The 13,201-nt window shown below is 37.3% G+C and overlaps 1 protein-coding gene across 2 annotated transcripts in view; it reads left to right on the top strand.

The window, feature by feature from the left end:
* The window catches only part of LOC140451697 (adenylate cyclase type 6), a 3,083,308-nt gene extending 3,074,532 nt beyond the window's left edge, over positions 1-8,776 (top strand). For both annotated transcript variants that reach the window (XM_072545540.1, XM_072545547.1), the window contains one exon: positions 8,366-8,776. In XM_072545540.1, coding sequence (XP_072401641.1) covers positions 8,366-8,587 — 222 coding nt within the window. In that variant the 3' untranslated portion in view covers positions 8,588-8,776. The remainder of the gene's footprint in view (positions 1-8,365) is intronic.
* The last annotated feature ends 4,425 nt before the right edge of the window (positions 8,777-13,201 follow it).

The following is a 13,201-nucleotide window of genomic DNA, read 5'->3' as shown; positions in this document are numbered from 1 at the left end:
ATTATCAGGAGGAACAGCTATATTAGTCAAAAGGGGACTCGAACACGAGCACATCCCAACACCAGACGGACTGGTGACAATGGAAGCCACAATTATTCGACTTAAGGCCAACAACGAAACACTAAAAATAGTGTCAGCTTACGTTAGACCACATGATCCGATTTTCAACGAAGATTTGAGCCTAATACTGAACTCAGAAGAGCCAACTATAATTATTGGAGACCTAAATGCTAGATCTCCCAATTGGTTTGACAGGACGACCAACCGAAACGGAAGATATCTCTGCAACCATCTCGAGAACAGACCGAACACATATGTCATCGGACCAACAGAACCGACATGTTTCCACGGAGAACTCCCTACGTATCTCGACATTGCAATCCTACACAACGTGGGTCAACAATACGAGATACACTCTCTAAATGAAGGCGATTCGACACATAACCTAATCGTCCTGACCCTGGGCGCAACAGAATTGAACTATTTGCAGCCCCACAACAGAAAGAAAACAAGTTGGCCAAACTTTAGAAGAATTGTGAGCGAGAACATCGGTAACATCCCAACAATTAATAATATTACAGAACTAGAAGACAGTGTAATAAAACTAGAACAAGCAATAAACAATGCTATCGATGCCAGCTCCAAAACCGAAACAATCACAAGACAAAAAGGAAGATTCAGGGATATAAGTATAGAACTTCAAAACCTAATCAAAGAGAAAAACCGGAAAAGAAGAAGAGCCTACCGCACAAGAATGGTAGAAGACAAAAGGATTGCAAATGAGCTAGACAGGGAAGTGAAAAAACAACTTCAAAATCATAGAAATGAAAGCTGGGACTCCTATATCGATGAGCTAAATCCTAACAAATCCACCTTCTGGAAGTTATCTAAAATCCTTCGAAAGGACAAGAAACCCATACCTCCCCTACACGGAGTAAACGGGATTGTCCATACGGAAATCGACAAAGCCGAAGTCATGAAGGACGAACTAGAAAGGGCGTGTAGAAACAACGAAGACCCCGACGATGACATAGACTTTGAAGAAGAGGTAGAAAGAACAGCGAGAAGACTTAGAAGGAAAAAGGGCAGAATAGGTATTACACATACATCTCCCGAAGAAATAAAGAAACTTATAAAAATGACAAATGCCAAAAAAGCCCCAGGACCCGACAACATCACAAACAGGGCGCTGAAAAATCTAGCAACAAAAGCTATTGTTTATTTCACTAACATAATAAACAACATGCTAAAACTACGATATTTCCCAGATAGGTGGAAAGAGGCACACGTAATAATGATTGCAAAACCTGGTAAAAACGGCACATTTCCACAAAATTACAGACCTATCAGCTTATTATCATCTATAAGCAAGATAGCGGAAAGAGTTATTCTAAAAAGACTCAATGAAGAATCACAAATGCTAGGAACCATACCAGAGGCTCAATTCGGGTTCAGAAGCGAACACTCCTGTGAATTACAGGTACTACGACTTACAGAATTCATCACCAAAGGATTTAATGAAAAAATGTACACAGCTACAGCTTTTCTGGACGTCAGCAAAGCCTTCGACAGAGTCTGGCACCATGGACTCATCTATAAAATGAATGAATTTGGTTACAGTGAGGCGATGACATGCCTCCTTGCGTCATATCTTGCCAACAGAAGGTTCAGAGTTCGAATAGGGGCAACCCTATCCGAAGTCGGGACCCTGGAGGCGGGTGTGCCTCAGGGAGCGGTGCTGTCGCCGTACCTGTACACCATCTATACGGCCGACACGCCAAAAGAGCCAGGCTCTCTGTTGAGTCTTTACGCTGACGACACAGCAATAGCTGTTAGCTGGAGAAACCCGGATCATGCAGCTAATCATCTGCAAAGAGCACTAAACAGATTCCAAAGATGGTGCATAAAATGGAAAATAGCCCTAAATCCAGATAAAACACAGGCTGTAATGTTTAGTCACAGAAGAAGTGTACCAAATCGCGAAATTACAATTGAAAACACCCCAGTAGACTGGACCAACCAGGCTAAATATCTAGGGGTACATCTAGATAAGAAGCTAACGTTCACTGAGCACATCAATCAGCAAATACGCAAAGCCAAAGCGTTGAAAAGTCAGCTCTCAACACTTATTGGAAGGAAAAGTAAACTACGATTTAAAACCAAAATCAGGGTTGCGAATAGTATTATCCTGCCAGTCCTAACATATGCATCCGCTGCGTGGGGACACACCTGTAAAACAAACAGGAAAAAGATACAGACTACTCAAAATCAAATAGTCAGAGATACCCTTAAGATACCAAGGTACGTACCCTTGAGATATGTATATAGAGACTCAGGACAAACAAGAATCCTACGCACGCTAGACGAGAGAGCATATGAAATTTTTAACGGACTAAGAAACCACCCCAGCAGAATGTTAAGAGAGCTGACTAACTACAATGAAAACACAAGGACGGTACACAGAAGACCAAAACAACAGATAGCTCGATATAGGGAGAACCCGAACGAATAAATAAAGAATGAGATGGTTGCAAGAAGAACGAACAAAGAAATGTAGTCAATCAGAAAACACACCAAAAAAAAACTCTGGCGAGAGGGTACGCTTTTCTTTTTTAGGTTTTTAGGTTTTTAGGTAATTATAAGTCCAATATACACCGGGGTGTGTAAGAGCATTATACACTTGGGAATGCACACCCCAATACACGCACACAAATAGGATTAAGGAAAAAAGGAAAGAATTGTTGCCCAGGCATTTTATAGTCCCGATGCCACAAGGAAGTCCACAAAAAAAAAAAAAAAAAAAAAAAATTGTTTTCTGATTAAATAACGTAAATTCATATTGATACATTCATACTTTTCATTAAACCGTTTAACGTAAATTTACCTTATATAGCAAATATAGAAGGGGCCCGCCAGGCCTTCTATATACCGCTCCGCGGACTAGGCCCTTAAGGCCGATCGAAATGAAAGATCTACTCGCGAAATCCGAGCACTGAGGTCATGTGCGGCATGCATGGGCTTGGTGGCCGGACCCCTCTCGGGTGCTCAGCCGGCGAGGAGAACAAAATTTATTTTGCCAAATCGGCGGCTGAGTGACCGAGCACACACTCTTTTCCGGACATAGAGTCATCAGCTCAGGCTGATGGCTCTATGGTCGGAACACACGCTCTTTTTTCTTTTTTTAGGGACTCAAGTCTCGACGTGAAGCTAGAGTAAAATCAATTGAGTCAGTAAAGTAAATAGGGAGAAAAGCCTAGATGTGGCTACCCCTACAGTTAGGTGGCATAACCACATTCACTAAAAACCGAGGATGTCCTATTACCCAGGGCATCTTAAGTAAATTTCAGATCATAAGCCTCCTCACGTAAGTCACACGATGAGGAGGGGTGGTGGAAAAGCCTGGGGGTCAGATAGGTACCACTTCGACTAGCGAGGTGTGACCGGTTTGATCTTCGGACATGTGGATCCCATTCTTACATTGGTATACACATGTTCCTAGGGGCAGGGTGTGTGTGTGTGTGTGTTTAAACAGTATGGACTCAAGAAGGTTTCGTGAACGGCTTAATCAGTTTAGTATACGCATTAAAAGGATAAAACGTGATATTCTATTTTACAAAAGTCAGAGATATATCAATCATATAAATAATCGTATTAACCACTTAAAAAGTGAATACGAAGATAAACAACTTATGTTTAAACAGTTTTCAAAGCTGTGTTTGAGTGATGCGCTTGCGTAGTGGTAAAGTTTACACAACAAAACCAGAAGCAAATGTAAGACTATTTTTTCTCTCCAGATACGAAGAGCAAAAGTGGATAGACTTGGTCTTTAAGAATATTAACCGATTTACTAAAGATGGATTGTTGCCTCCAGTCTCGCATAATGGCAGAGCATCCAAAAAACCGTTGTATAAGTTCACGACCACAGAATTGGAATATTTTAGCCTAGCCTACGTAAGAAAATTTGTAGACCCAATTGAACTTCTCCGTTCATGGTCTATACTACCCACAAAATTTTGCCAGGATTTTGAAGTTCAAACTCGTCTCCCATGTTTCGTTCATTTCAATCGTCCTGAGTGGAGAACAGAGTTAGAAGGATTCGCCCCAGCTCAATCCAGTTGTCATTTGTGTAAACTTGCACTTCAAAATATAAATTGTAACATGTAATAGTTATTGAATAAAGTACTATTTTTTTAATAAGGTTTTTTATTAATTAAACAAAATGTAAAAAAAAAATTATTTCATTATAAAAGTATCATAAAGTTGAAATACATTACTTAAAGCACAAACACTCCCACTGTTTGAATGATATGGACATCTTGGCTCCATTTTCTGCAGAGCTGGTTGTTCATCAAACTCCAAAACTGGGGATAGAGTATACTTTTTGATGTACTGTGACTTTTCTCGCCCCTTAACATAAACCGCATTAACGCCTCTTGTCAAATGTTGGATAATATTATGGAACTGGTGTACTGGTGTAAATCCATGATTCTAGTTCAATCCATGATGGTTATTCATCAACCAAACAGCTTGATTATAATATTCAGAACCCAATAATCGTATCGGATATGGTGGTTTAAAAAAAATGACTAATTTTTTGACCATCATAACTTGCAAACTCTTTCACGATAAACTTATTTTTTTCGGTAATAAAACCTTGGACATCTACTACTAAGCACATGATTACAGACTGAGTTTGTGTAGTGCATAATTTGTATTTTTAAAAGAATTTTCAGTCATGCGCATGAGAGAGTTTCGCATATAATGCCATAATTTGCACCTGACCCTTATACAGTCCTCATACGGGAAGTCTCTCATTAGATACAATTTTACAACACCTGTACCTGCTCTTTGCATACAGCTGCTCCCTATTTAAAATAATTTCCCTAATTTTCAGGTGCTCATTAATTTGCATACAGGTGCTCCCTAATTTGCACTCACCTGTTTTGTATAATATAAATATTTTACAATTGTTTCACAATTTTTGTTAGAGGGTTATATGTGAATTCTTTCTCGTGAAGTATTAGACAATAGGCTGAGATATCAGAGGTTGTTGGTTCATCTGTCTCAAATTCTATACGAAGCACAACAGATCCGGATTGAATTACTTCTTTTTGACGAGAGCAGTCAATGTGTGTAAGTGGAGCAATTGTTTTAAAGTCAATTGGATTAAATATGGGTTGGTTTAAGGTCATGTGATAATAACTCTCCTGGAAATTGGCAAACATTTCATATGCAAACCTATTAGTCTTAAAATCTAGTTGAAGATCATTATAGGGATACCTCTCAGAATTTAAAAACACTTTAATATTCTTTAAAGTGCAATGATCAAATTTACTCATATCTTTTGTTAATTTTGATTTTCTGTTATTTTGAAAAGCAACAACAATGTGTCGTGGAGTTTCTATTTTGGTACTAGTCCGCACTGACCATGTGTGACGTGTAGAGTTATTTAGGGCTGGATATTCAATCATTTGCCAACTTCGAAATTTAATAGGTAGTTCTTGGTTTGTATGTGAAATTTTGTTTAGTCGCAACTGTTCTCGAATACTAGGAGTTACATGTGGTACCTCCCAATATAATTTAGTAATGTCAATTTTTGGACGCTCAGTCTCATCTTCGCTTACTACTGCATCAATATCATCATTTGATCGAATAAGTATCAATTCTTGTTTCATGTTCATAATAATTTTTCTAAAATCTTCAAAGAATCCGGATAATAATCTCAAAGGTATACACACATTAAAGTTTCCATTTGAATCCACCAAAACATTGTTTTTGGGGACTTCACTATTATTTTCCATTCTACTCATTTTTGGAAACCAACCAGCATTTTCCAATAGCAAGCTTTGATTGTCGTTAAGGCTAAGATAGTTTTTAATACTTGATACTAATCCTACATCACGTACTGAGTCAATTATTACCCCATTTAATTCAAAACGTAGTTCACGAAACAAGTAAGCTATACTATTATTAATAAATTTTATTTTGGTTGGTGTTTTATTGTCATGTGTGGCTAATTTGCCCCCAATATAGAGAAAACTATTTGCTGGAAACGTCAAACTATCCAAATCTTGTACTGAAATACGAATTTTATCATTGTATCCCAATTTTCCAGGAATGTAGGGTTGATAAGTGTGGAACTGATAATCTTCAATAGTGTTATCATTAAAAGGTTGACCAGTAACGTGAAGAATTTCCATTATACCAAGACTTTAAATCCTAACGATTGAAGAAAGCGACGATTAGATGGAGTTATTTGTTTAAAAGGTAATCTCCTTTTATATGATTTTGGTAGAGATGAAGTTATTTTTTTAGAAGGTAATCTCTTTATATATGTTTTTGGTTCGCGAGAAAAAACTAAAACCATTATATACGTTTTCTAAGATGTAGATTTACAGTAACCTCCTCCCCTCCAAAGTCAACAAGTTTACCTGCTTGGTTGATAATTTTTACTGTAAGGTTAGAGATTGTTTTAATACTCACTGGATAATACAAAATATTTTGGGGTACCTCAACTATTTTATACCCAGTTGGTACGGTTGGGAAGAACTGATGGATAATGTGAACTGGATTTCCGTTTAAATAGGATCCTGATGCTATATTACAGTCAATACATAATGCGTTTGCACCCCAAATCTCCACTGGATTGTCTGAGATATGTATCTGGTTTGCTGCTAGTAGCCCTGATTTAAATCCAAATAATTTCCCAATAGAATTCGCGGGAAGAAATGAAATTTCTCTATTACTATTAATCATAACTTTGGAGGTTGATAACTGTGGAGTAATTTCTATAGTCGCATCACTATCTCTCTTTTTTATGTTTTCTTTTATAAGTTTTGTAATATCATCTAATTCATAAGACCCCTTTGGTAATTTATAGGTATAAGTAACATTTCGTATATTCCAGAGAAAAAGGTTATTGTTTTCATCGATATTTGGAATACTATTAAAACTATAAAAACTGGTTAGCCCAATTTCGTAATCTAATTCATCTTCAAGGTAAATCGGAGGATTAAAACTATAACTCAGATTTGAAGCGTTCCCAGTAAGCGTAAAGTTGAAAGACATTGTTTTAAAACGTAAACAATCAATGTTTGCTATTTATAGTAGTTGTATAGAAAATCTAAGGAGTAATGACCACACCTGTATGAGTCGTTTTGGATTTTATCATAATTGTAATATATTTTTACATCGCCATTACTTAAAAAATACTTTATTACGCTTTTTGGGGGTGGGGTAAGTCTCAATAAGAATCAAAGTAAATTACGTTAGACTTAGATTTTGCGTAAGCTACCCAGTGGGTTCCGACTCCACGATTAGAATCTAAATTTATAACACCACACTCGTTTTTATGAATTTTTTTGGCATATTATTTCTCATATACACACCTCTAAACAAAGGAAGAGCTTTACCATGCTTTATTATATCAGTACTTGTTAAGGCATGATGAGGAAGATTTAGTTTTTTGAATAAGTGTCACCTCGAGGGAAAAAATAAGGGTCTAACCACCTGCTGTTGTCTCCGGGTGCTCTGTAGAGGGCTTCGAATATACTGTCGAGAGCTCCTCTACTTAAGTCCATTTTCGGGTTATGGACTTGGAAAATATTTATCTTCGGTGTCTTGCCTTGAAAAAGGCAAGATATTTCTTACATGACAATTTCTTCGTCAAAATAAAACACCAAGTTAAGTTGACAATTCAATTCTGAGTTAAACAATTCTCAGCCACAGAGTATGGAAAATAAATGCAGGAAGCAGAGCCCCGAGAGCACTAAGCTCTCGGAGAGCCCGTGAGGGACTGACTTGGCTGACCTGAAAATCGCCAATATTTATATGCGCTGTTCGAGCGATAAATAGGGATTTCTAGGTCAAGAGTCAATGGGAAAATTCGAGGCGGAGCGATGCGCATCGAAATGCGTACAAGCCCACAGTCTATGGCATTCGATGACAGCTTCAAGTATAATCCATAGCCCTTATAAGGTCTAAGATATAATCCTTTGCCTTTCTGTTCCATGGCTAGATTATGGCGTTTTTGTTCTTCAAGACTAATTCGATTAGCTTTCGCATCTCCAATGGTCTTGTAAATAGTAGTACCAAGGCCCCCAACAGCAGATAAAGCACTGATCAGTGGGAGAAGTAGGGGAAGGAATCCACCTTTCTTTGGTGTTTTAATGATCCTTTTTTTCTTATTTATTCTATTGGTCGTCTTCAGTACGGTGCAGCCAACAGTGGAGGTGCTAGAACAGAAGGTGTAGCAGAAAGCATGCTCCATACGGAAAATACAAATATATTACATATTGTATATTTATAGTTTTATACTTGTAAACAATTATTAAAATTTAAAAATTAACTTTAATTCTTCTTTTAGATCACAAAAGAAGTAAACCAGATTCTACATGCCAAAGGTTATCCAACCAAATGTCGAGGTACAATCAACGTAAAAGGTAAAGGATCAATGGAAACTTTCTTTCTCGAGGGCCCTCTCAAAAATCGACCTAATATAACTTTAAATCCTTTAGCTTCTAGTTTTGAGGATAAATCAGAAGAACCAATGAGAACTACTTTAGGAACTATTTCTGAAAAAAACTGAAGACTTAAATTTTCTTACCTTATCTTGTAAAATTTAAAATGCATTTCTAGGCATTAGGTCTTGAAAATATTTTTAATATATGGAAATACTCATTATAGGAGAGATTAGATATTTAGTTTTCTAGAATATTACGTATGCATTATTTTGTTATATTTTATTTAAAATTGTTAACAAATAGATGTAATTATATCGGATAATAAGTCTTTATACTGTCTATTAACGACTACCTTTTTCCTAAAATATCTTTTATAATATATATATATATATATATATATATATATATACATATATATATATATATATATATATATATATATATATATATATATATATATATATATATATATATATATATATATAGTAAAGTTTACATTGCAGCAAAAGCTTTGGTGTCGCTATTATTATATATATATATTTTTTTTATTGGATTTTCTTGGGCTTAGGTTCATAAAAAAATTTTGATTTGATACTAAGACATTTTCGTATATTTTTTTGAAGTTTCGGCAGGAAATCCATGCATTTTTCAAGAAGTAATATGGACTAAAAAAACATTTTATGACAGACATAATACGGTTTAAAAGTTAAACTTTTGACTTACCTTCTTCTTCTTAAGGTGCCATGCATTTCTGCGTAGGCGTCCACCGTACATCGTCTTGTCAGGTGAGATGTTAAATAGTCAGGATTAAATAATTCTGTTTTTAGCAGCATTGCGAAGCATTTCATAGCTGTGGATTCCTGTCCATTGTCGAATATTGCGCAGCCATGACATTTTTTTACGTCCGAGACCTCTCCTACCCTCTATTTTCCCTTCGAGTATCAGTTGCTGAAAAGTGTATCGTTCTCCTCGTATAATGTGCCCCAAGTATGCAGTCTTCTTACTTTTTACATAATTAAAAAGTTCCCTATCCTTTAAGCCCGCTCTTCTGAGTACTTCCTCATTTCTGACCCTGTCCGTCCATGATATTCTGAGCATTCGACGCAGGCACCACATTTCGAACACTTCAAGTTTGTTAATGGAACTGGCCTTTAACGTCCATGCTTCCATTCCGTACAGGAGAACAGGCCACACGTAACACTTAAGCATCTTGTATCGGAGGTTGAAGTCCAATTTGCGATCAGTCAGAAACTTACGAAGCCTCAAAAAAGCATTTCTGGCTTGTTCAACTCTGCTCTTTATTTCATTCTCGGGGTCCCAACCCTTATTCAGCAAACATCCCAAGTATTTGAATTGCCTGACTTGTTCGATTTCTTCTCCAGAGACATATATCTTTGCGTTGGGGTAATCATTTCTACTTATAATCATTGATTTTGTCTTCTTGATATTTATTTTCAAACCCCGAGCTTCACTTGCAAGAGTTAGATCATTCAAAAGGCACTGAAGATCTTCGATGTTATCTGCCACTATGGCTGTATCATCGGCATACCTGATGTTATTAATAAATATGCCGTTAACTTTAATACCCTTATTAGAGTCTTCCACTGCTTCTGCGAAGGCTTTTTCTACGTATAAATTGAACAGCATTGGAGACAGTATACAACCTTGCCTTACTCCTTTTTTAATGGAGAAATCTTCTGTTTCGTTGGAATTTTGAAGACGTACTGTTGCTGTCTGATTCCAATACAGATTGGCAATGATTCTTATATCCTTTGCGTCCAATCCCAACTCTTGTAGGTATTTTATCATCAATTCATGTTTTACATTATCGAATGCTTTCTCGTAATCGATGAAACAGATAAAAACATCCTTTCTTTGATCTAAACAATTCTGTATCAATGTTTGCATACTAAAGATCGCTTCTCTCGTGCCAAGTCCATTTTTGAAACCAAACTGGCTCCATCCACTGACCTCTTCACATTTCTTAAACAATCTAGTGTGAAGTATTCTCAGGAAAAGTTTCAAAAAGTGACTCATTAGGCTTATTAGTCGGTGGTCCTTGCAGAAGTTCGCACGTGGTGTTTTTGGTAGGGCGATAAATGTAGATCGAAGCCAATCTTTTGGAATCTGGCCCGTATCGTAGATGTCGTTAAAGAGCTTGACAATAATGTCTAGGTTTTCTTCATTAAGTAACTTGATTGTTTCTGCGTACATATCATCTGGTCCTGGGGTTTTGTTACTTTTTAATAGTTTGATAGCGTGTACAATTTCAGCTTTCAAAATACTTGGGCCATACAAATGGTCTCCCAGTTGTGGTGGTTTTTGTGTTCTGTCATCATTGAACAAATTGGCTGTGTACATTTTCCAAGTATTAAGTATATCGCTAGGGTCCGTTATTAATTCATTTTGGTCATTATGTATACCAGTGACTTGTTTTTTCTTGAAGACACCAGCAATTTCCTTAATTTTCTTGTGAAGATTGAAGCTGTCGCCGAGTTTATATAGGCTTTCAGCCTCGGTGCAAAGTGTAGTCATCCAGATCTCCTTCGCCGCTATAATTTCTTTACGAATTTGACTGTGTATATTTCGGTACCCTACTTCGTCCTGCCTGATCTTACACTGCCTGCGTTGTTCCATCATCTCTAATATTTCTTCTGTCATCCACTCATTCTTGGTAGTTGTTTTACTCTCGAGTAGAAAAGTGTTGTTCAACTCATCAAATGATTCTTTTATGGTGGTCCATGACTTTTCAACATCATTCTCAGTTGTCATATTAGAGAACCTATTGTTTATTTCCTCTGTGTACGCTTCATTTGTTTCATTGTTTTTGAGTTTTCTAATGTTTACTGATGCCTTCTGGTGTTTTCTTTTAGCTGTAGCGAGCCTCAGTTTGATATTTGCTACTAAGGGATTGTGGTCGGATCCTATGTCTGCTCCAGGTAATGCAGATACCTTAGTAATAGCATTCCTGTACCTTCTATTAATTGTCACATAATCTATTTGGTTCCTTATAATGCCCTGATGTCCGTCTAAAGGCGACTTCCATGTGTAAAGCCTCCTGGGTGGTAACTTATACCAAGTATTCGTTATGACTAGATCTTTATCTTGACAGTACTGTATCAATCTGTCCCCTCTGTCGTTTCTCTGACCAAGACCATATTTTCCAACTACGTGATCTACAGCTCCTTCCCCAACTTTTGCGTTGAAGTCTCCTAATACGATGTTAATTTCGTGATTCTTAGTCACCTTTAAGGCTTCGTCTAGCTGTTGATAAAATCGCTCTAGTTCTTCTTCTGTCTTGTCTGCTGTAGGGGCGTAGACTTGTATAATATTTATGTTAACTTTTCCATTCAACTGAATAAGTATGACTCTTTCGGAGATCGGGACAAAGTTCTTCACGGAGGCGCGCAAATTTTCGCTTATCAGAACTCCCACCCCATGTCTGTGGTGAGGGTCTGTGCTATCACTGCATGAGTAGTAAAGGGTTTTACCAGTAGTATTGATCATGCCTGTGCCTTCCCATCGCAATTCGCTTATGCCGAGAATATCGATGTTAATTCTGTTCATTTCCTGAATTAGATTTTGTAGTTTGCCTGCTGCAAATAAGCTTCTAACATTCCACGTAGCAATTTTGATTGTCTTATCAAGTTGAAACCGGGAGATTCTTCGCACCCCTTGGCCATTTAAGGCCTGCCCGGGACTAGGGGCCGTTTGTTTTGTTTCTTCCAACATGACAAGAAAAAATCTACGGACGGATGTCCTGAGGAATATAATGCGGTAGTTTCCTACTTGCTTTCCGCATCGCAGTACCGTAGCCCTCTAACTGTTTCAGTCTCACCTACGGTATTCTAGTAAGAAGCCGGTTTAGGATCATTTCCTTTACGCCTAATTCTAGTACTGGTGATCGCTGCTGCCCTTCACCAGGTTGATTCTATACTATCCCTAGAAACAGGGTTGCCACTTCCGTTGAATTCACTGAACCGAATACTATATTCTCCACCTTCATCATCGTTGTGGTCTTCACCCGTATCCCTGGGCAAGGGGGCCGTGTTATACCCCACGGAACTGGGTCCCTATCTGAACTTAGCCATCTACTAGCTCCGGTCTACTGAAGCAAGAGATGCCCACCCCCGCGACGTGGACGCGCCAGACAGGAATTACTCATATGAGCGACAGAGAAGGTGGCTCTGTGCCCTATGAGCCGAGTTAATGGGAATGTGTGATACCATTCCCAAAGGCTTACCAAGCATGTAAAAATTCGGTACAATTAGACGTCACAATTAAAATAATATTAAAAACATAGGACATACCCACTAAGTCACTACATGTAAAATGTATTTTAAATCTAATGTGTTGTTTATTGATGTTAGTTTATGGTTTAAACAATCAGTTATTTTAACATCATAGGCGTTCTGAGATTGTCTTTTTAAGTATTTTTAAATTAAGTTAAAATATATTTTGTTCAAATTTTTGACATCTTTTTTATCATTTATTGCATTATTATTTTTTTTATTTGTATACACTCTAGAAGCTCTCTCTTCTTCTTGTTGGGTTCACTTTCCAGGATCTTGGTTTTCTCAAAATCAAATTTATGTTTTTTTTTCGTTTTCATGTTTTGTGAGGGCGGTTGAGTTTTTTTTGTCATATTTGTGGGAACGTATTCTTGAGTTAGGTAGCTGACTGGTTTGTCCAATATAAACTCCATCACAATTCGAGCAGGGAATTTCAAATACAACATG

Source organism: Diabrotica undecimpunctata, chromosome 1 (genome assembly GCF_040954645.1).
Source record: "Diabrotica undecimpunctata isolate CICGRU chromosome 1, icDiaUnde3, whole genome shotgun sequence".
NCBI lineage: Eukaryota > Metazoa > Arthropoda > Insecta > Coleoptera > Chrysomelidae > Diabrotica > Diabrotica undecimpunctata.
Note: the sequence above shows the minus strand (reverse complement) of the source record. Positions and strands in the feature narration are given on the sequence as shown.